The sequence below is a fragment of the Lethenteron reissneri genome, chromosome 1, assembly GCF_015708825.2.
Source record: "Lethenteron reissneri isolate LAM-NWPU_2019-01 chromosome 1, ASM1570882v1, whole genome shotgun sequence".
Lineage (NCBI taxonomy): Eukaryota > Metazoa > Chordata > Hyperoartia > Petromyzontiformes > Petromyzontidae > Lethenteron > Lethenteron reissneri.
This window is the reverse complement of record NC_083779.1, coordinates 6,161,282-6,186,685: the sequence shown is the minus strand read 5'-3', so window position 1 is coordinate 6,186,685 and position 25,404 is coordinate 6,161,282. Positions and strand designations below refer to the sequence as shown.

Sequence of the window (25,404 nt, the reverse complement as noted above, 5' to 3'; positions counted from 1 at the left end):
AACAACAGCGCAAGGCTCAACAGTCTCAACGGCAGCTCCAGGCTCAACAGTCTCAACAGCAGCTCCAGGCTCAACAGTCTCAACAACAGCGCCAGGCTCAACAGTCTCAACAGCAGCGCCAGGCTCAACAGTCTCAACAGCAGCACCAGGCTCAACAGTCTCAACAGCAGCTCCAGGCTCAACAGTCTCAACTGCAGCTCCAGGCTCAACAGTCTCAACAGCAGCACCAGGCTCAACAGTCTCAACAGCAGCTTCAGGCTCAACAGTCTCAACTGCAGCTCCAGGCTCAACAGTCTCAACAGCAACTACAGTCTCAACAGTCTCAACTGCAGCTCCAGGCTCAACAGCCTCAACTGCAGCGCCAGGCTCAACAGTCTCAACAGCAGCGCCAGGCTCCACAGTCTCAACAGCCGCTCCAGGCTCAACAGTTTCAACAGCAGCTCCAGGCTCAACAGTCTCAACAGCAGCGCCAGGCTCAACAGTCTCAACGGCAGCGCCAGGCTCAACAGTCTCAACAGCAGCTCCAGGCTCAACAGTTTCAACAGCAGCTCCACGCTCAACAGTCTCAACAGCAGCACCAGGCTCAACAGTCTCAACAGCAGCTCTAGGCTCAACAGTCTCAACAGCAGCACCAGGCTCAACAGTCTCAACAGCAGCTCCAGGCTCAACCGTCTCAACAGCAGCGCCAGGCTCAACAGTCTCAACAGCAGCTGCAGGCTCAACAGTCTCAACTGCAGCTCCAGGCTCAACAGTCTCAACAGCAGCTCCAGGCTCAACCGTCTCAACAGCAGCTCCAGGCTCAACAGTCTCAACAGCAGCGCCAGGCTCAACAGTCTCAACAGCAGCTCCAGGCTCAACAGCCTCAACACCACCCGGAACTGCACATTCATCAATAGCCCCAGTCTCTTCTGCCTCAACTATAGCAGGAACAACAGTGTCATCGACAACACCAATCTCTCAAGCAATCACTACCACAGTTGCTACAGCCACTTCAACAGCAGGCTCTGTGTCTCCAGCAAGCACACAACCTTCAACAGCCCAAATGGTATCCTCAGCAATCACTGCAGCTGCCTCTCCCACACCATCGACACCAACATCACATTCGGTAGCAGTGTCTTCCTACTCTACAGCTGGGCCAAGCTCAGTAACAGCTCCATCAACAGCTGTGAAAATTACGACGCTTTCATCTGCACCAGGTATTAAAATGTTTGCAGGCAACAGCAGCCCACCATCTCACTACAATATCACTTCCAAAATGTTTTACATACTAGCCACATTCACACAAATCCTGCACCAAACAACAAAAGCCTAAACAACAATAATAAAACAATCATAGAACGCAAACTTCATCATGTCCAACATTACAATAATACAATTTTCAGAATTTTAAGATTATTAGCCACTGCCAATGTTGCATTTGTTGATGTTTTACATTTTACTTCTTGCAGGATCCACAACAGCGATAAAAACGACAATCCTTACCTCTTCAAGTCCTCAGACTATTTCCGAAGGTAAAAACATTTCTGGACGTGAACGTGCCTCTTAACGCTTTGTCACTGATGCTGAACAAGATAACTGGCAGAGGCTGGCATTCAACATTTCTCCCAATGATTTAGCCTTTGGTTGTCATTGAAACATATTGAAATCAACATTCCACACGTAGTATATATGTAGAGTGCGATTAAAGGCGATTCTAATGAGATACGGAGGAGAGGTGTGAGAGTGCAAGGGTGAGAGTAGAGTGAGATGAGAGCGGAGAGGTATTCAGGGCAGAGTCAGGCGAAGATTTTAAAGATTAAGGATAAATTCATGAACATTTCTCAGCTCCCCTATTTCCCGAGGTCAGCAATGTCACAAAGACTATCCTGACGTCTGTGGAATCAGTGCAGGACATTGCAGCTTGTATTCCATGCCCACTTCCCTCCCTATAAAAAAATTTGCATTTTTAAAAATGTAAGTTGAATTCTGTCGCACTGCACGTAGCCAACAGTGCTAATCGGAGGTGCAGGGGAAGTGATTTGATTACCTTTCCTATACTTTGCACTCCGATCGTGTTTTGTATTGTTTGTTGTTGTACCGTTCTGACCTGCTCCCGAGTGAACATATGTGAAAAAAAGCTTCATAGCTCATCGGATTTCCTTCAGTAAAATTAATATTCTGTTTCTATCACCCTTACCCTACTGAAACCCAGTTTTAACTTGTGTTTTTCTCTTTTTACCAAAGGTACAATCATATCTGTGACAAATGCACCAATCAACGCAGGGAAGACAACAACCTCAACTACAAGCACAGGTAAAAACGTGCATCCTTCAAGGTCGATCATGTTTGAAGTGGCTGGGTGGCTAATAATGTGTCGCAGACAATCATAATTAAAGTGGGTTCTCAAGCATAATGAGTTGATGGTTTTAACCAAGTCACCAAAAACTTACGCAAACTTATGCATCGACAAGTAACCATCCCTAATCTCCCAGTCCATTCATCAAATCACATGTTACGAGGCTATGCTATATAGAATACATGCAATGGGTTCACGTGAACTCCGTTGCCTATTGGGAGAGGCACTACCATTAACATCAATGTTGAAAAACAGAGAATGGATATTTGAATAGAACTTGGGTTTTCGCGGTTGTGCTGCATAGCTCTCCGATATGTTTTCAGGGTGTGCCTCTGTGTGTTGTAAAACCCATTGATCAACCAATAATTAACTGATTAACTGTTCATATGAAAGAATGTTTTAAGCGGAGTATGACGAATGCATGACATTGTATTTGTATGAATATTACTAACACGGCAAATATGAAAACTTTTCAGGCACAACTTCAAAGACATCAACAGTTCCTAACCTCACAAACTCAACGCCAATAACCCCAATAAGCACATTAACTACAACAACAGCAGCAACAGCAGCAATAATATTAACAAGCCAGTCTTCCACGGCAACAGTAGCCACAACGCCACCAACAGGCTCAACAGTCTCAACGGCAGCTCCAGGCTCAACAGTCTCAACAGCAGTGCCAGGCTCAACAGTCTCAACAACAGCTCCAGGCTCAACAGTCTCAACAAGAGCTCCAGGATCAACAGTCTCAACTGCAGCTCCAGGCTCAACAGTCTCAACTGCAGCGCCAGGCTCAACAGTCTCAACTGCAGCTCCAGGCTCAACAGTCATAACAACAGCTCCAGGCTCAACAGTCTCAACTGCAGCTCCAGGCTCAACAGTCTCAACAGCAGCTCCAGGCTCAACAGTCTCAACAACAGCACCAGGCTCAACAGTCTCAACAGCAGCTCCAGGCTCAACAGTCTCAACAGCAGCTCCAGGCTCAACAGTCTCAACAACAGCTCCAGGCTCAACAGTCTCAACTGCAGCTCCAGGCTCAACAGTCTCAACAGGAGCGCCAGGCTCAACAGTCTCAACAACAGCTCCAAGCTCAACAGTCTCAACAGCAGTGCCAGGCTCAACAGTCTCAACAGCAGCTCCAGGCTCAACAGTCTCAACTGCAGCTCCAGGCTCAACAGTCTCAACTGCAGCTCCAGGCTCAACAGTCTCAACAACAGTGTCAGGCTCAACAATCTCAACAACAGCTCCAGGCTCAACAGTCTCAACAACAGTGTCAGGCTCAACAGTCTCAACAACAGCTCCAGGCTCAACACTCTCAACGGCAGCTCCAGGCTCAACAGTTTCAACAGCAGCTCCAGGCTCAACAGTCTCAACAACAGTGTCAGGCTCAACAATCTCAACAACAGCGCCAGGCTCAACAGTCTCAACAACAGCTCCAAGCTCAACAGTCTCAACAGCAGTGCCAGGCTCAACAGTCTCAACAGCAGCTCCAGGCTCAACAGTCTCAACTGCAGCTCCAGGCTCAACAGTCTCAACTGCAGCTCCAGGCTCAACAGTCTCAACAACAGTGTCAGGCTCAACAATCTCAACAACAGCTCCAGGCTCAACAGTCTCAACAACAGTGTCAGGCTCAACAGTCTCAACAACAGCTCCAGGCTCAACACTCTCAACGGCAGCTCCAGGCTCAACAATTTCAACAGCAGCTCCAGGCTCAACAGTCTCAACAACAGTGTCAGGCTCAACAATCTCAACAACAGCTCCAGGCTCAACAGTCTCAACGGCAGCTCCAGGCTCAACAGTCTCAACGGCAGCTCCAGGCTCAACAGTCGCAACAACAGTGTCAGGCTCAACAATCTCAACGGCAGCTCCAGGCTCAACAGTCTCAACAACAGTGTCAGGCTCAACAATCTCAACAACAGCTCCAGTCTCAACAGTCTCAACGGCAGCTCCAGGCTCAACAGTCTCAACAGCAGCGCCAGGCTCAACAATCTCAACAGCAGTGCCAGGCTCAACAGTCACAACTGCAGCGCCAGGCTCAACAGTCACAACTGCAGCGCCAGGCTCAACAGTCTCAACAGCAGCGCCAGGCTCAACAATCTCAACAGCAGTGCCAGGCTCAACAGTCTCAACGGCAGCACCAGGCTCAACAGTCTCAACGGCAGCTCCAGGCTCAACAGTCTCAACAGCAGCTCCAGGCTCAACAGTCTCAACAGCAGCTCCAGGCTCAACAGTCTCAACGGCAGCTCCAGGCTCAACAGTCTCAACGGCAGCTCCAGGCTCAACAATCTCAACGGCAGCTCCAGGCTCAACAGTCTCAACGGCAGCTCCAGGCTCAACAGTCTCAACGGCAGCTCCAGGCTCAACAGTCTCAACAGCAGCTCCAGGCTCAACAGTCTCAACAGCAGCGCCAGGCTCAACAGTCTCAACAACAGCACCAGGCTCAACAGTCTCAACAACAGCACCAGGCTCAACAGTCTCAACGGCAGCTCCAGGCTCAACAGTCTCAACGGCAGCTCCAGGCTCAACAGTCCCAACGGCAGCTCCAGGCTCAACAGTCTCAACAGCAGCGCCAGGCTCAACAGTCTCAACAACAGCACCAGGCTCAACAGTCTCAACAACAGCACCAGGCTCAACAGTCTCAACGGCAGCTCCAGGCTCAACAGTCTCAACAGCAGCTCCAGGCTCAACAGTCTCAACGGCAGCTCCAGGCTCAACAGTCTCAACTGCAGCTCCAGGCTCAACAGTCTCAACAGCAGCTCCAGGCTCAACAGTCTCAACAGCAGTGCCAGGCTCAACAGTCACAACTGCAGCGCCAGGCTCAACAGTCACAACTGCAGCGCCAGGCTCAACAGTCTCAACAGCAGCGCCAGGCTCAACAATCTCAACAGCAGTGCCAGGCTCAACAGTCTCAACTGCAGCTCCAGGCTCAACAGTCTCAACAACAGCTCCAGGCTCAACAGTTTCAACGGCAGCGCCAGGCTCAACAGTCTCAACGGCAGCACCAGGCTCAACAGTCTCAACGGCAGCTCCAGGCTCAACAGTCTCAACAGCAGCTCCAGGCTCAACAGTCTCAACAGCAGCTCCAGGCTCAACAGTCTCAACGGCAGCTCCAGGCTCAACAGTCTCAACGGCAGCTCCAGGCTCAACAATCTCAACGGCAGCTCCAGGCTCAACAGTCTCAACGGCAGCTCCAGGCTCAACAGTCTCAACGGCAGCTCCAGGCTCAACAGTCTCAACAGCAGCTCCAGGCTCAACAGTCTCAACAGCAGCGCCAGGCTCAACAGTCTCAACAACAGCACCAGGCTCAACAGTCTCAACAACAGCACCAGGCTCAACAGTCTCAACGGCAGCTCCAGGCTCAACAGTCTCAACGGCAGCTCCAGGCTCAACAGTCCCAACGGCAGCTCCAGGCTCAACAGTCTCAACAGCAGCGCCAGGCTCAACAGTCTCAACAACAGCACCAGGCTCAACAGTCTCAACAACAGCACCAGGCTCAACAGTCTCAACGGCAGCTCCAGGCTCAACAGTCTCAACAGCAGCTCCAGGCTCAACAGTCTCAACGGCAGCTCCAGGCTCAACAGTCTCAACTGCAGCTCCAGGCTCAACAGTCTCAACAGCAGCTCCAGGCTCAACAGTCTCAACAGCAGTGCCAGGCTCAACAGTCTCAACAGCAGCGCCAGGCTCAACAGTCTCAACAACAGCTCCAGGCTCAACAGTCTCAACAGCAGCGCCAGGCTCAACAGTCTCAACTGCAGCTCCAGGCTCAACAGTCTCAACAGCAGCTCCAGGCTCAACAGTCTCAACTGCAGCGCCAGGCTCAACAGTCTCAACTGCAGCGCCAGGCTCAACAGTCTCAACTGCAGCTCCAGGCTCAACAGTCTCAACAGCAGCTCCAGGCTCAACAGTCTCAACTGCAGCTCCAGGCTCAACAGTCTCAACAGCAGCGCCAGGCTCAACAGTCTCAACAGCAGCTCCAGGCTCAACAGTCTCAACAGCAGCTCCAGGCTCAACAGTCTCAACATCAGCGCCAGGCTCAACAGTCTCAACAGCAGCTCCAGGCTCAACAGTCTCAACTGCAGCTCCAGGCTCAACAGTCTCAACATCAGCGCCAGGCTCAACAGTCTCAACAGCAGCTCCAGGCTCAACAGTCTCAACTGCAGCTCCAGGCTCAACAGTCTCAACAGCAGCTCCAGGCTCAACAGTCTCAACTGCAGCTCCAGGCTCAACAGTCTCAACTGCAGCTCCAGGCTCAACAGTTTCAACTGCAGCTCCAGGCTCAACAGTCTCAACTGCAGCTCCAGGCTCAACAGTCTCAACGGCAGCTCCAGGCTCAACAATCTCAACGGCAGCTCCAGGCTCAACAGTCTCAACGGCAGCTCCAGGCTCAACAGTCTCAACGGCAGCTCAAGGCTCAACAGTCTCAACAGCAGCTCCAGGCTCAACAGTCTCAACAGCAGCACCAGGCTCAACAGTCTCAACAACAGCACCAGGCTCAACAGTCTCAACAACAGCACCAGGCTCAACAGTCTCAACGGCAGCTCCAGGCTCAACAGTCTCAACGGCAGCTCCAGGCTCAACAGTCCCAACGGCAGCTCCAGGCTCAACAGTCTCAACAGCAGCGCCAGGCTCAACAGTCTCAACAACAGCACCAGGCTCAACAGTCTCAACAACAGCACCAGGCTCAACAGTCTCAACCACAGCTCCAGGCTCAACAGTCTCAACAGCAGCTCCAGGCTCAACAGTCTCAACGGCAGCTCCAGGCTCAACAGTCTCAACTGCAGCTCCAGGCTCAACAGTCTCAACAGCAGCTCCAGGCTCAACAGTCTCAACAGCAGTGCCAGGCTCAACAGTCTCAACAGCAGCGCCAGGCTCAACAGTCTCAACAACAGCTCCAGGCTCAACAGTCTCAACAGCAGCGCCTGAGTCAACGGTCTCAACGGCAGCTCTAGGCTCAACGGTCTCAACAGCAGCTCCAGGCTCAACGGTCTCAACAGCAGCTCCAGGCTCAACTGTCTCAACAACTGCTCCAGGCTCAACAGTCTCAACAACAGCTCCAGGCTCAACGGTCTCAACAGCTGCTCCAGGCTCAACAGTCTCAACAGCTGCTCCAGGCTCAACAGTCTCAACAGCAGCTCCAGGCTCAACAGTCTCAACAGCAGCGCCAGGCTCAACAGTCTCAACTGCAGCTCCAGGCTCAACAGTCTCAACTGCAGCGCCAGGCTCAACAGTCTCAACTGCAGCTCCAGGCTCAACAGTCTCAACAGCAGCTCCAGGCTCAACAGTCTCAACTGCAGCTCCAGGCTCAACAGTCTCAACAGCAGCGCCAGGCTCAACAGTCTCAATAGCAGCTCCAGGCTCAACAGTCTCAACAGCAGCTCCAGGCTCAACAGTCTCAACATCAGCGCCAGGCTCAACAGTCTCAACAGCAGCTCCAGGCTCAACAGTCTCAACTGCAGCTCCAGGCTCAACAGTCTCAACATCAGCGCCAGGCTCAACAGTCTCAACAGCAGCTCCAGGCTCAACAGTCTCAACTGCAGCTCCAGGCTCAACAGTCTCAACAGCAGCTCCAGGCTCAACAGTCTCAACTGCAGCTCCAGGCTCAACAGTCTCAACTGCAGCTCCAGGCTCAACAGTTTCAACTGCAGCTCCAGGCTCAACAGTCTCAACTGCAGCTCCAGGCTCAACAGTCTCAACAGCAGCACCAGGCTCAACAGTCTCAACAGCACCTCCAAGCTCAACAGTTTCAACGGCAGCGCCAGGCTCAACAGTCTCAACAGCAGCTCCAGGCTCAACAGTTTCAACAGCTGCTCCAGGCTCAACAGTCTCAACAGCAGCTCCAGGCTCAACAGTCTCAACAGCAGCGCCAGGCTCAACAGTCTCAACTGCAGCTCCAGGCTCAACAGTCTCAACTGCAGCGCCAGGCTCAACAGTCTCAACTGCAGCTCCAGGCTCAACAGTCTCAACAGCAGCTCCAGGCTCAACAGTCTCAACTGCAGCTCCAGGCTCAACAGTCTCAACAGCAGCGCCAGGCTCAACAGCAGCTCCAGGCTCAACAGTCTCAACAGCAGCTCCAGGCTCAACAGTCTCAACATCAGCGCCAGGCTCAACAGTCTCAACAGCAGCTCCAGGCTCAACAGTCTCAACTGCAGCTCCAGGCTCAACAGTCTCAACATCAGCGCCAGGCTCAACAGTCTCAACAGCAGCTCCAGGCTCAACAGTCTCAACAGCAGCTCCAGGCTCAACAGTCTCAACAGCAGCGCCAGGCTCAACAGTCTCAACTGCAGCTCCAGGCTCAACAGTCTCAACTGCAGCGCCAGGCTCAACAGTCTCAACTGCAGCTCCAGGCTCAACAGTCTCAACAGCAGCTCCAGGCTCAACAGTCTCAACTGCAGCTCCAGGCTCAACAGTCTCAACAGCAGCGCCAGGCTCAACAGTCTCAACAGCAGCTCCAGGCTCAACAGTCTCAACAGCAGCTCCAGGCTCAACAGTCTCAACAGCAGCTCCAGGCTCAACAGTCTCAACTGCAGCTCCAGGCTCAACAGTCTCAACTGCAGCTCCAGGCTCAACAGTTTCAACTGCAGCTCCAGGCTCAACAGTCTCAACTGCAGCTCCAGGCTCAACAGTCTCAACGGCAGCTCCAGGCTCAACAATCTCAACGGCAGCTCCAGGCTCAACAGTCTCAACGGCAGCTCCAGGCTCAACAGTCTCAACGGCAGCTCAAGGCTCAACAGTCTCAACAGCAGCTCCAGGCTCAACAGTCTCAACAGCAGCGCCAGGCTCAACAGTCTCAACAACAGCACCAGGCTCAACAGTCTCAACAACAGCACCAGGCTCAACAGTCTCAACGGCAGCTCCAGGCTCAACAGTCTCAACGGCAGCTCCAGGCTCAACAGTCCCAACGGCAGCTCCAGGCTCAACAGTCTCAACAGCAGCGCCAGGCTCAACAGTCTCAACAACAGCACCAGGCTCAACAGTCTCAACAACAGCACCAGGCTCAACAGTCTCAACCACAGCTCCAGGCTCAACAGTCTCAACAGCAGCTCCAGGCTCAACAGTCTCAACGGCAGCTCCAGGCTCAACAGTCTCAACTGCAGCTCCAGGCTCAACAGTCTCAACAGCAGCTCCAGGCTCAACAGTCTCAACAGCAGTGCCAGGCTCAACAGTCTCAACAGCAGCGCCAGGCTCAACAGTCTCAACAACAGCTCCAGGCTCAACAGTCTCAACAGCAGCGCCTGAGTCAACGGTCTCAACGGCAGCTCTAGGCTCAACGGTCTCAACAGCAGCTCCAGGCTCAACGGTCTCAACAGCAGCTCCAGGCTCAACTGTCTCAACAACTGCTCCAGGCTCAACAGTCTCAACAACAGCTCCAGGCTCAACGGTCTCAACAGCTGCTCCAGGCTCAACAGTCTCAACAGCTGCTCCAGGCTCAACAGTCTCAACAGCAGCTCCAGGCTCAACAGTCTCAACAGCAGCGCCAGGCTCAACAGTCTCAACTGCAGCTCCAGGCTCAACAGTCTCAACTGCAGCGCCAGGCTCAACAGTCTCAACTGCAGCTCCAGGCTCAACAGTCTCAACAGCAGCTCCAGGCTCAACAGTCTCAACTGCAGCTCCAGGCTCAACAGTCTCAACAGCAGCGCCAGGCTCAACAGTCTCAACAGCAGCTCCAGGCTCAACAGTCTCAACAGCAGCTCCAGGCTCAACAGTCTCAACATCAGCGCCAGGCTCAACAGTCTCAACAGCAGCTCCAGGCTCAACAGTCTCAACTGCAGCTCCAGGCTCAACAGTCTCAACATCAGCGCCAGGCTCAACAGTCTCAACAGCAGCTCCAGGCTCAACAGTCTCAACTGCAGCTCCAGGCTCAACAGTCTCAACAGCAGCTCCAGGCTCAACAGTCTCAACTGCAGCTCCAGGCTCAACAGTCTCAACTGCAGCTCCAGGCTCAACAGTTTCAACTGCAGCTCCAGGCTCAACAGTCTCAACTGCAGCTCCAGGCTCAACAGTCTCAACAGCAGCACCAGGCTCAACAGTCTCAACAGCACCTCCAAGCTCAACAGTTTCAACGGCAGCGCCAGGCTCAACAGTCTCAACAGCAGCTCCAGGCTCAACAGTTTCAACAGCTGCTCCAGGCTCAACAGTCTCAACAGCAGCTCCAGGCTCAACAGTCTCAACAGCAGCGCCAGGCTCAACAGTCTCAACTGCAGCTCCAGGCTCAACAGTCTCAACTGCAGCGCCAGGCTCAACAGTCTCAACTGCAGCTCCAGGCTCAACAGTCTCAACAGCAGCTCCAGGCTCAACAGTCTCAACTGCAGCTCCAGGCTCAACAGTCTCAACAGCAGCGCCAGGCTCAACAGCAGCTCCAGGCTCAACAGTCTCAACAGCAGCTCCAGGCTCAACAGTCTCAACATCAGCGCCAGGCTCAACAGTCTCAACAGCAGCTCCAGGCTCAACAGTCTCAACTGCAGCTCCAGGCTCAACAGTCTCAACATCAGCGCCAGGCTCAACAGTCTCAACAGCAGCTCCAGGCTCAACAGTCTCAACTACAGCTCCAGGCTCAACAGTCTCAACAGCAGCTCCAGGCTCAACAGTCTTAACTGCAGCTCCAGGCTCAACAGTCTCAACTGCAGCTCCAGGCTCAACAGTTTCAACTGCAGCTCCAGGCTCAACAGTCTCAACTGCAGCTCCAGTCTCAACTGCAGCTCCAGGCTCAACAGTCTCAACAGCAGCACCAGGCTCAACAGTCTCAACAGCACCTCCAAGCTCAACAGTTTCAACGGCAGCGCCAGGCTCAACAGTCTCAACAGCAGCTCCAGGCTCAACAGTTTCAACAGCAGCTCCAGGCTCAACAGTCTCAACTGCAGCTCCAGGCTCAACAGTTTCAACTGCAGCTCCAGGCTCAACAGTCTCAACTGCAGCTCCAGGCTCAACAGTCTCAACAGCAGCACCAGGCTCAACAGTCTCAACAGCAGCTCCAGGCTCAACAGTTTCAACGGCAGCGCCAGGCTCAACAGTTTCAACGGCAGCTCCAGGCTCAACAGTCTCAACAGCAGCACCAGGCTCAACAGTCTCAACAGCAGCTCCAGGCTCAACAGTCTCAACAGCAGCTCCAGGCTCAACAGTTTCAACGGCAGCGCCAGGCTCAACAGTTTCAACGGCAGCTCCAGGCTCAACAGTCTCAACAGCAACACCAGGCTCAACAGTCTCAACAGCAGCACCAGGCTCAACAGTCTCAACAGCAGCTCCAGGCTCAACAGTTTCAACGGCAGCGCCAGGCTCAACAGTTTCAACGGCAGCGCCAGGCTCAACAGTCTCAACAGCAGCTCCAGGCTCAACAGTCTCAACAGCAGCTCCAGGCTCAACAGTTTCAACGGCAGCGCCAGGCTCAACAGTTTCAACGGCAGCGCCAGGCTCAACAGTCTCAACAGCAGCGCTAGGCTCAACAGTCTCAACAGCAGCTCCAGGCTCAACAGTTTCAACGGCAGTGCCAGGCTCAACAGTCTCAACAGCAGCGCCAGGCTCAACAGTCTCAACAGCAGCTCCAGGCTCAACAGTCTCAACAGCAGCTCCAGGCTCAACAGTCTCAACAGCAGCACCAGGCTCAACAGTCTCAACAGCAGCGGCAGGCTCAACAGTCTCAACAGCAGCTCCAGGCTCAACAGTTTCAACGGCAGCGCCAGGCTCAACAGTCTCAACAGCAGCGTCAGGCTCAACAGTCTCAACAGCAGCACCAGGCTCAACAGTCTCAACGGCAGCTCTAGGCTCAACAGTCTCAACTGCAGCGCCAGGCTCAACAGTCTCAACAGCAGTGCCAGGCTCAACAGTCTCAACAACAGCACCAGGCTCAACAGTCTCAACGGCAGCTCCAGGCTCAACAGTCTCAACAGCAGCGCCAGGCTCAACAGTCTCAACGGCAGTGCCAGGCTCAACGGTCTCAACAACAGCTCCAGGCTCAACGGTCTCAACGGCAGCTCCAGGCTCAACGGTCTCAACAACAGCTCCAGGCTCAACGGTCTCAACAACAGCTCCAGGCTCAACAGTCTCAACGGCAGCTCCAGGCTCAACAGTCTCAACAACAGCACCAGGCTCAACCGTCTCAACAGCAGCGCCAGGCTCAACAGTCTCAACACCAGCTCCAGGCTCAACAGTCTCAACTGCAGCTCCAGGCTCAACAGTCTCAACAGCAGCTCCAGGCTCAACAGTCTCAACTGCAGCTCCAGGCTCAACAGTATCAACAGCAGCTCCAGGCTCAACAGTCTCAACTGCAGCTCCAGGCTCAACAGTCTCAACAGCAGCTCCAGGCTCAACAGTCTCAACAGCAGCTCCAGGGTCAACGTTCTCAACAGCAGCTCCAGGCTCAACAGTCTCAACAGCTGCTCCAGGCTCAACAGTCTCAACACCACTCGGAACTGCACCTTCATCAACATCACCAATTTCACAAGCAATCACAGCCACAGTTGCAACAGCCACTTCAACAGCAGGTTATGTGTCTCAAGCAAGCTCACAAACTTCAACAGCCCCATTAATATCCTCAGCAGTCACTGCGGCTGCCTCTCCCACACCATCGACACCAACATCACATTCAGTAGCAGTGTCTTCCTACTCTACAGCTGGGCCAAGCTCAGTAACAGCTCCATCAACAGCTGTGAAAATCACGCTTTCATCTCCACCAGGTATTAAAATGTTTGCAGGCAACAGCAGCCCACCATCTCACTACAATATCGCTTCCAAAATGTTTTACATACTAGCCACGTTCACACAAATCCTGCACCAAACATCAACAGTCTAAACAACAATAACAAAACAATAATAAAACGCAAACTTCATCATGTCCAACATTACAATAATAACATTTTCAGAATTTTAAGATTATTAGCAACTGCCAATGTTGCATTTGTTGATGTTTTACAATTTACTTCTTGCAGGATCCACAACAGCGATAACAACGACAATCCTTACCTCTTCAAGTCCTCAGACTATTTCCGAAGGTAAAAACATTTCTGGACGTGAACGTGCCTCTTAATGCTTTGTCACTGATGCTGAACAAGATAACTGGCAGAGGCTGGCATTCAACATTTCTCCCAATGATTTAGCCTTTGGTTGTCAGTGAAACATATTGAAAACAATATTCCATACGTAATATATATGTAGAGTGCGATGAGAGGGGGTTATAATGAGAGGAGGGGGGAGAGGTGTGAGAGTGCAAGGATGAGAGTAACGTGAGATGAGAGCGGAGAGGTAGTCAGGTTCGAGTCAAGCGAGGATCTTAAAGATTATTGATACATTCATAACCATTTCTCAGCTGCCCTATTTCCTCGGGTCACCAATGTCACAAAAAGTATCCTATGGTCTGTGAACTCAGGTCAGGACATTGCAGCTTATATGGCATGCCCACTTCCCTCCCTATAAATTTTAATTAAGTTTTATTCATATAATTTTTTACATGTATGTTGAACTTCTTTTGCACCGTACGGAGCCAACCGTGCTAATTGTAGGTGCAGGGGAAGTGATTTGTTTACCTTTCCTATACTTCACACTCCTATCATGTTTTGTAATGTTTATTGTTGTAACGTTTTGACCAGTTTAACACGTAGGCTGCCGCGGCCAATATCATCCATAATATAGGGGTTTTTTTGTTGGGTAAGATTGCGTAAATATAAATGTGTCTTTAAACCCAACACCACCCAACACACCCAATTAGAAAGGTGTGTCACGTAAATAGAACATGCCAATTGATTACTAGTACAGCACACCAGTGTGTTGGAGAGCAAATACACAACATTTACAAGTCCCGACTGAACATCTGTGAAAATAACTTCACAACTTATTGTATTTCTTCCAGTATAAATACATATTCTGTTTAAGGGTGATACATAATTTTAACTTGTTCTATCTCTTTTTACCAAAGCGACATTGGTCCCTGTGACAAATGCACCAATCAACGCAGTGAAGACAACAACCTCATCTCCAAGCACAGGTAAACGTGCATCCATCAAAGTTGATGATGTTTGAGGTGGGTAGGTGGCTAATAATGTGTCGCAGACGCTGAGTCGGCACCGCCGAGATCCTGGGTTCTAACCTGGGTTTCAGCCACACAACCAAAGTGGGTTCTGAAGCGAAATGCGTTTATCAGTCACAAATTACTTATGCAGACTTACGCATCGACCAGAAACCATCCTTAATCTCCCAGTGCATTCATCAAATCAAATGTAACATGGCTATGCTATATAAATTACATGAAATGGGTTCACATGAACGCTGTAGTCACTAGAGAAGCACTAGCATTGACCACAATTTTGAAAAACAGAGAATGGAGTCTTGAATAGAATTTAATAGAACTTGGTTTTTCACAGTTGTGCTGCACAGCTCTCCGATATGTATTCAAAATGTGCTTCTGTATTTTGTACTACCCATTGATCAACCAATAATTAAGTGGTTAGATGTTCCGCGAAAATAAGGTTCTAAGTGGAATGTGGAAAATGCTTAATATTCCATTTGTATTCATACTCCTAACGCTATGCAAAAATTAAAACTTTTCAGGCACAACTGCAAAAACAACAACAGCTCCTAGCCCAACAAACTCACCACCAATAACCACAATAGGCACATCAACTACAACAGCAAAAATATTAACAAGCCAGTCTTCCATGGCAATAGTAGGACCCATATCATCAGCCACAACGCCACCAACAGTCGCACTAATCACAACAATAACGGCAACTGCAGCGTCATCAGCCTCAACAGCAGCGCCAGGCTCAACAGTCTTAACAGCGGCTCCAGGCTCAACAGTCTCAACGGCAGCTACAGGCTCAACAGTCTCAACAACAGCACCAGGCTCAACAGTCTCAACTGCAGCTCCAGGCTCAACAATCTCAACAGCAGCTCCAGGCTCAACAGTCTCAACAGCAGCGCCAGGCTCAACAGTCTCAACAGCAGCTCCAGGCTCAACAGTTTCAACTGCAGGTCCAGGATCAACAGTCTCAACAGCAGCTCCAGGCTCAACAGTCTCAACAGCAGCTCCAGGCTCAACAGTCTCAACAGCAGGTCCAGGCTCAACAGTCTCAACAGCAGCTCCAGGCTCAACAGTCTCAACAGCAGCTACAAGCTCAACAGTCTCAACTGCAGCTCCAGGTTCAACAGTCTCAACTGCAGCTCCAGGCTCAACAGTCTCAACAGCAGCTCCAGGCTCAACAGCCTCAACAGCAGCTCCAGGCTCAACAGTCTCAACAGCAGCTACAGGCTCAACAATCTCAACAGCTGCTCCAGGCTCAACAGTCTCAACAGCAGCTCCAGGCTCAACAGTCTCAACGGCAGCTCCAGGCTCAACAGTCTCAACAGCAGCTCCAGGCTCAACAGTCTCAACAGCAGCGCCAGGCTCAACAGTCTCAACAGCAGCGCCAGGCTCAACTGTCTCAACAGCAGCGCCAGGCTCAACAGTTTCAACAGCAGCGCCAGGCTCAACAGTCTCAACAGCAGCACCAGGCTCAACAGTCTCAACAGCAGCGCCAGGCTCAACAGTATCAACAGCAGCTCCAGGCTCAACAGTCTCAACGGCAGCTCCAGGCTCAACAGTCTCAACAGCAGCGCCAGGCTCAACAGTCTCAACAGCAGCGCCAGGCTCAACAGTTTCAACAGCAGCGCCAGGCTCAACAGTCTCAACAGCAGCACCAGGCTCAACAGTCTCAACAGCAGCGCCAGGCTCAACAGTCTCAACAGCAGCTCCAGGCTCAACAGTCTCAACAGCAGCGCCAGGCTCAACTGTCTCAACAGCAGCGCCAGGCTCAACAGTTTCAACAGCAGCCGCAGGCTCAACAGTCTCAACAGCAGCTCCAGGCTCAACAGTCTCAACAACAGCTCCAGGCTCAACAGTCTCAACAGCAGCTCCAGGCTCGACAGTCTCAACTGCAGCTCCAGGCTCAACAGTCTCAACTGCAGCAACAGGCTCAACAGTCTCAACAACAGCTCCAGGCTCAACAGTCTCAACAGCAGCAACAGGCTCAACAGTCTCAACTGCAGCGCCAGGCTCAACAGTCTCAACTGCAGCTCCAGGCTCAACAGTCTCAACAGCAGCTCCAGGCTCAACAGTCTCAACTGCAGCTCCAGGCTCAACAGTCTCAACAGCAGCGCCAGGCTCAACAGCAGCTCCAGGCTCAACAGTCTCAACAGCAGCTCCAGGCTCAACAGTTTCAACTGCAGGTCCAGGATCAACAGTCTCAACAGCAGCTCCAGGCTCAACAGTCTCAACAGCAGCTCCAGGCTCAACAATCTCAACAGCAGCTCCAGGCTCAACAGTCTCAACAGCAGCGCCAGGCTCAACAGTCTCAACAGCAGCTCCAGGCTCAACAGTTTCAACTGCAGGTCCAGGATCAACAGTCTCAACAGCAGCTCCAGGCTCAACAGTCTCAACAGCAGCTCCAGGCTCAACAGTCTCAACAGCAGGTCCAGGCTCAACAGTCTCAACAGCAGCTCCAGGCTCAACAGTCTCAACAGCAGCTACAAGCTCAACAGTCTCAACTGCAGCTCCAGGTTCAACAGTCTCAACTGCAGCTCCAGGCTCAACAGTCTCAACAGCAGCTCCAGGCTCAACAGCCTCAACAGCAGCTCCAGGCTCAACAGTCTCAACAGCAGCTACAGGCTCAACAATCTCAACAGCTGCTCCAGGCTCAACAGTCTCAACAGCAGCTCCAGGCTCAACAGTCTCAACGGCAGCTCCAGGCTCAACAGTCTCAACAGCAGCTCCAGGCTCAACAGTCTCAACAGCAGCGCCAGGCTCAACAGTCTCAACAGCAGCGCCAGGCTCAACTGTCTCAACAGCAGCGCCAGGCTCAACAGTTTCAACAGCAGCGCCAGGCTCAACAGTCTCAACAGCAGCACCAGGCTCAACAGTCTCAACAGCAGCGCCAGGCTCAACAGTATCAACAGCAGCTCCAGGCTCAACAGTCTCAACGGCAGCTCCAGGCTCAACAGTCTCAACAGCAGCGCCAGGCTCAACAGTCTCAACAGCAGCGCCAGGCTCAACAGTCTCAACAGCAGCGCCAGGCTCAACAGTCTCAACAGCAGCACCAGGCTCAACAGTCTCAACAGCAGCGCCAGGCTCAACAGTCTCAACAGCAGCTCCAGGCTCAACAGTCTCAACAGCAGCGCCAGGCTCAACTGTCTCAACAGCAGCGCCAGGCTCAACAGTTTCAACAGCAGCCGCAGGCTCAACAGTCTCAACAGCAGCTCCAGGCTCAACAGTCTCAACAACAGCTCCAGGCTCAACAGTCTCAACAGCAGCTCCAGGCTCGACAGTCTCAACTGCAGCTCCAGGCTCAACAGTCTCAACTGCAGCAACAGGCTCAACAGTCTCAACAACAGCTCCAGGCTCAACAGTCTCAACAGCAGCAACAGGCTCAACAGTCTCAACAGCAGCTCCAGGCTCAACAGTCTCAACAGCAGCTCCAGGCTCAACAGTCTCAACTGCAGCTCCAGGCTCAACAGTCTCAACTGCAGCAACAGGCTCAACAGTCTCAACAGCAGCTCCAGGCTCAACAGTCTCAACTGCAGCTCCAGGCTCAACAGTCTCAACAGCAGCGCCAGGCTCAACAGTCTCAACAGCAGCTCCAGGCTCAACAGTCTCAACTGCAGCTCCAGGCTCAACAGTCTCAACAGCAGTGCCAGGCTCAACAGTCTCAACAGCAGCTCCAGGCTCAACAGTCTCAACTGCAGCTACAGGCTCAACAGTCTCAACTGCAGCACCAGGCTCAACTATCTCAACTGCAGTGCCAGGCTCAACAGTCTCAACAGCAGCGTCAGGCTCAACAATCACAACAGCAGCGCCAGGATCAACAGTCTCAACAGCAGCTCCAGGCTCAACAGTCTCAACTGCCGCTCCAGGCTCAACAGTCTCAACAGCAGCTCCAGGCTCAACAGTCTCAACTGCAGCTCCAGGCTCAACAGTCTCAACAGCAGCTCCAGGCTCCACAGTCTCAACAGCAGCTCCAGGCTCAACAGTCTCAACTGCAGCTCCAGGCTCAACAGTCTCAACAGCAGCACCAGGCTCCACAGTCTCAACAGCAGCTACAGTCTCAACAGCAGCTCCAGGCTCAACCGCCTCAACACCACTCGGAACTGCACCTTCATCAACATCACAAGCAATCACAGCCACAGTTGCTACAGCCACTTCAACAGCAGGTTACGTGTTTCCAGCAAGCTCACAAACTTCAACAGCCCCATTAGTATCCTCAGCAATCACTGCAGCTGCCTCTCCCACACCATCGACACCAACGTCACATTCGGTAGCAGTGTCTTCCTCCTCTACAGCTGGGCCAAGCTCAGTAACAGCTCCATCAACAGCTGTGAAAATTACGCTTTCATCTTCACCAGGTATTAAAATGTTTGCAGGCAACAGCAGCCCACCATCTCACTACAATATCGCTTGCAAAATGTTTTACATACTAGCCACATTCACACAAATCCTGCACCAAACAACAAAAGCCTAAACAACAATAATAAAACAATCATAGAACGCAAACTTCATCATGTCCAACATTACAATAATACAATTTTCAGAATTTTAAGATTATTAGCCACTGCCAATGTTGCATTTGTTGATGTTTTACATTTTACTTCTTGCAGGATCCACAACAGCGATAAAAACGACAATCCTTACCTCTTCAAGTCCTCAGACTATTTCCGAAGGTAAAAACATTTCTGGACGTGAACGTGCCTCTTAACGCTTTGTCACTGATGCTGAACAAGATAACTGGCAGAGGCTGGCATTCAACATTTCTCCCAATGATTTAGCCTTTGGTTGTCATTGAAACATATTGAAATCAACATTCCACACGTAGTATATATGTAGAGTGCGATTAAAGGCGATTCTAATGAGATACGGGGGAGAGGTGTGAGAGTGCAAGGGTGAGAGTAGAGTGAGATGAGAGCAGAGAGGTATTCAGGGCAGAGTCAGGCGAAGATTTTAAAGATTAAGGATGAATTCATGAACATTTCTCAGCTCCCCTATTTCCCGAGGTCAGCAATGTCACAAAGACTATCCTGACGTCTGTGGAATCAGTGCAGGACATTGCAGCTTGTATTCCATGCCCACTTCCCTCCCTATAAAAAAAATTTGCATTTTTAAGAATGTAAGTTGAATTCTGTCACACTGCACGTAGCCAACAGTGCTAATCGGAGGTGCAGGGGAAGTGATTTGATTACCTTTCCTATACTTTGCACTCCGATCGTGTTTGTATTGTTTGTTGTTGTACCGTTCTGACCTGCCCCCGAGTGAACATATGTGAAAAAAAGCTTCATAGCTCATCGGATTTCCTTCAGTAAAATTAATATTCTGTTTCTATCACCCTTACCCTACTGAAAACCAGTTTTAACTTGTGTTTTTCTCTTTTTACCAAAGGTACAATCATATCTGTGACAAATGCACCAATCAACGCAGGGAAGACAACAACCTCAACTACAAGCACAGGTAAAAACGTGCATCCTTCAAGGTCGATCATGTTTGAAGTGGTCGGGTGGCTAATAATGTGTCGCAGACAATCATAATTAAAGTGGGTTCTCAAGCATAATACGTTGATGGTTTTAACCAAGTCACCAAAAACTTACGCAAACTTATGCATCGACGAGTAACCATCCCTAATCTCCCAATCCATTCATCAAATCAGATGTTACGAGGCTATGCTATATATATTACATGCAATGGGTTCACGTGAACTCTGTTGCCTGACGGGAGAGGCACTAACATTAACAAGAATGTTGAAAAACAGAGAATGGATATTTGAAGAGAACTTGGGTTTTCACGGTTGTGCTGCATTGCTCTCCGATAGGTTTTCAGGGTGTGCCTCTGTGTGTTGTAAACCCCATTGATCAACCAATAATTAACTGATTAAATGTTCCTATAAACAATGTTTTAAGCGGAGTATGACGAATGCATGACATTGTATTTGTATGAATATCACTAACACTGCAAATATAAAAACCTTTCAGGCACAACTTCAAAGACATCAACAGTTCCTAGCCTCACAAACTCAACACAAATAACCACAATAAGCACATTAACTACAACAACAGCAGCAACAGCAGCAATAATATTAGCAAGCCAGTCTTCCACAGCAACAGTAGCCACAACGCCACCAACAGGCTCAACAGTTTCAACTGCAGGTCCAGGATCAACAGTCTCAACAGCAGCTCCAGGATCAACTGTCTCAACAGCAGCTTCAGGCTCAACAGTCTCAACAGCAGCTCCAGGCTCAACTGTTTCAACAGCAGCTCCAGGCTCAACAGTCTCAACAGCAGCGCCAGGCTCAACAGTCTCAACAGCAGCTCCAGGCTCAACAGTCTCAACTGCAGCTCCAGGCTCAACAGTCTCAACAGCAGTTCCAGGCTCAACAGTCTCAACTGCAGCTCCAGGCTCAACAGTCTCAACAGCAGCTCCAGGCTCAACAGTCTCAACTGCAGCTCCAGGCTCAACGGTCTCAACAGCAGCACCAGGCTCAACAGTCTCAACGGCAGCTCCAGGCTCAACAGTCTCAATTGCAGCTCCAGGCTCAACAGTCTCAACAGCAGCTCAAGGCTCAACAGTCTCAACTGCAGCTCCAGGCTCAACAGTCTCAACTGTAGCTCCAGGCTCGACAGTCTCAACTGCAGCTCCAGGCTCAACAGTCTCAACTGCAGCTCCAGGCTCAACGGTCTCAACTGCAACTCCAGGCTCAACAGTCTCAACGGCAGCTCCAGGCTCAACAGTCTCAACAGCAGCTCCAGGCTCAACAGTCTCAACGGCAGCTCCAGGCTCAACAGTCTCAACGGCAGCTCCAGGCTCAACAGTCTCAACAGCAGCGCCAGGCTCAACAGTCTCAACAGCAGCTCCAGGCTCAACAGTCTCAACGGCAGCTCCAGGCTCAACAGTCTCAACAGCAGCTCCAGGCTCAACAGTCTCAACAGCAGCTCCAGGCTCAACAGTCTCAACAGCAGCGCCAGGCTCAACAGTCTCAACAGCAGCTCCAGGCTCAACAGTCTCAACTGCAGCTCCAGGCTCAACAGTCTCAACGGCAGCTCCAGGCTCAACAGTCTCAACTGCAGCTCCAGGCTCAACGGTCTCAACAGCAGCACCAGGCTCAACAGTCTCAACGGCAGCACCAGGCTCAACAGTCTCAACGGCAGCTCCAGGCTCAACGGTCTCAACAGCAGCGCCAGGCTCAACAGTCTCAACGGCAGCACCAGGCTCAACAGTCTCAACGGCAGCTCCAGGCTCAACGGTCTCAACAGCAGCACCAGGCTCAACAGTCTCAACGGCAGCACCAGGCTCAACAGTCTCAACGGCAGCTCCAGGCTCAACGGTCTCAACAGCAGCACCAGGCTCAACAGTCTCAACTGCAGCTCCAGGCTCAACAGTCTCAACGGCAGCTCCAGGCTCAACAGTCTCAACTGCAGCTCCAGGCTCAACGGTCTCAACAGCAGCACCAGGCTCAACAGTCTCAACGGCAGCACCAGGCTCAACGGTCTCAACAGCAGCACCAGGCTCAACAGTCTCAACAGCAGCACCAGGCTCAACAGTCTCAACGGCAGCACCAGGCTCAGCAGTCTCAACAGCAGCTCAAGGCTCAACAGTCTCAACTGCAGCTCCAGGCTCAACAGTCTCAACTGTAGCTCCACCCTCGACAGTCTCAACTGCAGCTCCAGGCTCAACAGTCTCAACTGCAGCTCCAGGCTCAACGGTCTCAACTGCAACTCCAGGCTCAACAGTCTCAACGGCAGCTCCAGGCTCAACAGTCTCAACAGCAGCACCAGGCTCAACAGTCTCAACAGCGGCTCCAGGCTCAACAGTCTCAACAGCAGCTCCAGGCTCAACGGTCTCAACTGCAGCTCCAGGCTCAACGGTCTCAACTGCAGCTCCAGGCTCAACAGTCTCAACAGCAGCGCCAGGCTCAACAGTCTCAACGGCAGCTCCAGGCTCAACAGTCTCAACGGCAGCTCCAGGCTCAACAGTCTCAACAGCAGCACCAGGCTCAACAGTCTCAACAGCGGCTCCAGGCTCAACAGTCTCAACAGCAGCTCCAGGCTTAACGGTCTCAACTGCAGCTCCAGGCTCAACAGTCTCAACATCAGCGCCAGGCTCAACAGTCTCAACGGCAGCTCCAGGCTCAACAGTCTCAACAGCAGCGCCAGGCTCAACAGTCTCAACGGCAGCTCCAGGCTCAACAGTCTCAACAGCAGCTCCAGGCTCAACAGTCTCAACAGCAGCTCCAGGCTCAACAGTCTCAACATCAGCGCCAGGCTCAACAGTCTCAACGGCAGCTCCAGGCTCAACAGTCTCAACGGCAGCTCCAGGCTCAACAGTCTCAACAGCAGCGCCAGGCTCAACAGTCTCAACAGCAGCTCCAGGCTCAACAGTCTCAACGGCAGCTCCAGGCTCAACAGTCTCAACAGCAGCGCCAGGCTCAACAGTCTCAACTGCAGCTCCAGGCTCAACAGTCTCAACAGCAGCTCCAGGCTCAACAGTCTCAACTGCAGCTCCAGGCTCAACAGTCTCAACAGCAGCTCCAGGATCAACTGTCTCAACAGCAGCTCCAGGATCAACTGTCTCAACAGCAGCTCCAGGCTCAACAGTCTCAACAGCAGCTCCAGGATCAACTGTCTCAACAGCAGCTCCAGGCTCAACAGTCTCAACAGCAGCTCCAGGCTCAACAGTCTCAACAGCAGCTCCAGGCTCAACAGTCTCAACAGCAGCTCCAGGATCAACTGTCTCAACAGCAGCTCCAGGCTCAACAGTCTCAACGGCAGCTCCAGGCTCAACAGTCTCAACAGCAGCTCCAGGCTCAACAGTCTCAACAGCAGCTCCAGGCTCAACAGTCTCAACAGCAGCTCCAGGATCAACTGTCTCAACAGCAGCTCCAGGATCAACTGTCTCAACAGCAGCTCCAGGCTCAACGGTCTCAACAGCAGCTCCAGGATCAACTGTCTCAACAGCAGCTCCAGGCTCAACAGTCTCAACAGCAGCTCCAGGATCAACTGTCTCAACAGCAGCTCCAGGCTCAACAGTCTCAACAGCAGCTCCAGGCTCAACTGTCTCAACTGCAGCTCTAGGCTCAACAGTCTCAACAGCAGCTCCAGGCTCAACAGTCTCAACTGCAGCTCTAGGCTCAACAGTCTCAACAGCAGCGCCAGGCTCAACAGTCTCAACAGCAGCTCCAGGCTCAACAGTCTCAACAGCAGCTCCAGGATCAACTGTCTCAACAGCAGCTCCAGGCTCAACAGTCTCAACTGCAGCTCTAGGCTCAACAGTCTCAACTGCAGCTCTAGGCTCAACAGTCTCAACTGCAGCTCTAGGCTCAACAGTCTCAACAGCAGCTCCAGGCTCAACAGTCTCAACAGCAGCTCCAGGCTCAACAGTCTCAACTGCAGCTCCAGGCTCAACAGTCTCAACTGCAGCAACAGGCTCAACAGTCTCAACAGCAGCTCCAGGCTCAACAGTCTCAACTGCAGCTCCAGGCTCAACAGTCTCAACAGCAGCGCCAGGCTCAACAGTCTCAACAGCAGCTCCAGGCTCAACAGTCTCAACTGCAGCTCCAGGCTCAACAGTCTCAACAGCAGTGCCAGGCTCAACAGTCTCAACAGCAGCTCCAGGCTCAACAGTCTCAACTGCAGCTACAGGCTCAACAGTCTCAACTGCAGCACCAGGCTCAACTATCTCAACTGCAGTGCCAGGCTCAACAGTCTCAACAGCAGCGTCAGGCTCAACAATCACAACAGCAGCGCCAGGATCAACAGTCTCAACAGCAGCTCCAGGCTCAACAGTCTCAACTGCCGCTCCAGGCTCAACAGTCTCAACAGCAGCTCCAGGCTCAACAGTCTCAACTGCAGCTCCAGGCTCAACAGTCTCAACAGCAGCTCCAGGCTCCACAGTCTCAACAGCAGCTCCAGGCTCAACAGTCTCAACTGCAGCTCCAGGCTCAACAGTCTCAACAGCAGCACCAGGCTCCACAGTCTCAACAGCAGCTACAGTCTCAACAGCAGCTCCAGGCTCAACCGCCTCAACACCACTCGGAACTGCACCTTCATCAACATCACAAGCAATCACAGCCACAGTTGCTACAGCCACTTCAACAGCAGGTTACGTGTTTCCAGCAAGCTCACAAACTTCAACAGCCCCATTAGTATCCTCAGCAATCACTGCAGCTGCCTCTCCCACACCATCGACACCAACGTCACATTCGGTAGCAGTGTCTTCCTCCTCTACAGCTGGGCCAAGCTCAGTAACAGCTCCATCAACAGCTGTGAAAATTACGCTTTCATCTTCACCAGGTATTAAAATGTTTGCAGGCAACAGCAGCCCACCATCTCACTACAATATCGCTTGCAAAATGTTTTACATACTAGCCACATTCACACAAATCCTGCACCAAACAACAAAAGCCTAAACAACAATAATAAAACAATCATAGAACGCAAACTTCATCATGTCCAACATTACAATAATACAATTTTCAGAATTTTAAGATTATTAGCCACTGCCAATGTTGCATTTGTTGATGTTTTACATTTTACTTCTTGCAGGATCCACAACAGCGATAAAAACGACAATCCTTACCTCTTCAAGTCCTCAGACTATTTCCGAAGGTAAAAACATTTCTGGACGTGAACGTGCCTCTTAACGCTTTGTCACTGATGCTGAACAAGATAACTGGCAGAGGCTGGCATTCAACATTTCTCCCAATGATTTAGCCTTTGGTTGTCATTGAAACATATTGAAATCAACATTCCACACGTAGTATATATGTAGAGTGCGATTAAAGGCGATTCTAATGAGATACGGGGGAGAGGTGTGAGAGTGCAAGGGTGAGAGTAGAGTGAGATGAGAGCAGAGAGGTATTCAGGGCAGAGTCAGGCGAAGATTTTAAAGATTAAGGATGAATTCATGAACATTTCTCAGCTCCCCTATTTCCCGAGGTCAGCAATGTCACAAAGACTATCCTGACGTCTGTGGAATCAGTGCAGGACATTGCAGCTTGTATTCCATGCCCACTTCCCTCCCTATAAAAAAAATTTGCATTTTTAAGAATGTAAGTTGAATTCTGTCACACTGC

General features: G+C 51.5%; 1 protein-coding gene across 1 annotated transcript in view; it reads left to right on the top strand.

Moving 5' to 3' along the window:
- Window positions 1-1,027: 1,027 nt before the first annotated feature.
- LOC133342239 (mucin-2-like) overlaps window positions 1,028-25,404 on the top strand; it is a 78,217-nt gene continuing 53,840 nt past the window's right edge. Inside the window, exons 1-8 of the mRNA XM_061551308.1 lie at window positions 1,028-1,196; window positions 1,449-1,511; window positions 2,224-2,292; window positions 13,255-13,317; window positions 14,238-14,306; window positions 18,947-19,009; window positions 19,722-19,790; window positions 24,875-24,937. Of these exons, the coding sequence (XP_061407292.1) occupies window positions 1,043-1,196; window positions 1,449-1,511; window positions 2,224-2,292; window positions 13,255-13,317; window positions 14,238-14,306; window positions 18,947-19,009; window positions 19,722-19,790; window positions 24,875-24,937 (613 nt within the window). The 5' untranslated portion in view covers window positions 1,028-1,042. The remainder of the gene's footprint in view (window positions 1,197-1,448; window positions 1,512-2,223; window positions 2,293-13,254; window positions 13,318-14,237; window positions 14,307-18,946; window positions 19,010-19,721; window positions 19,791-24,874; window positions 24,938-25,404) is intronic.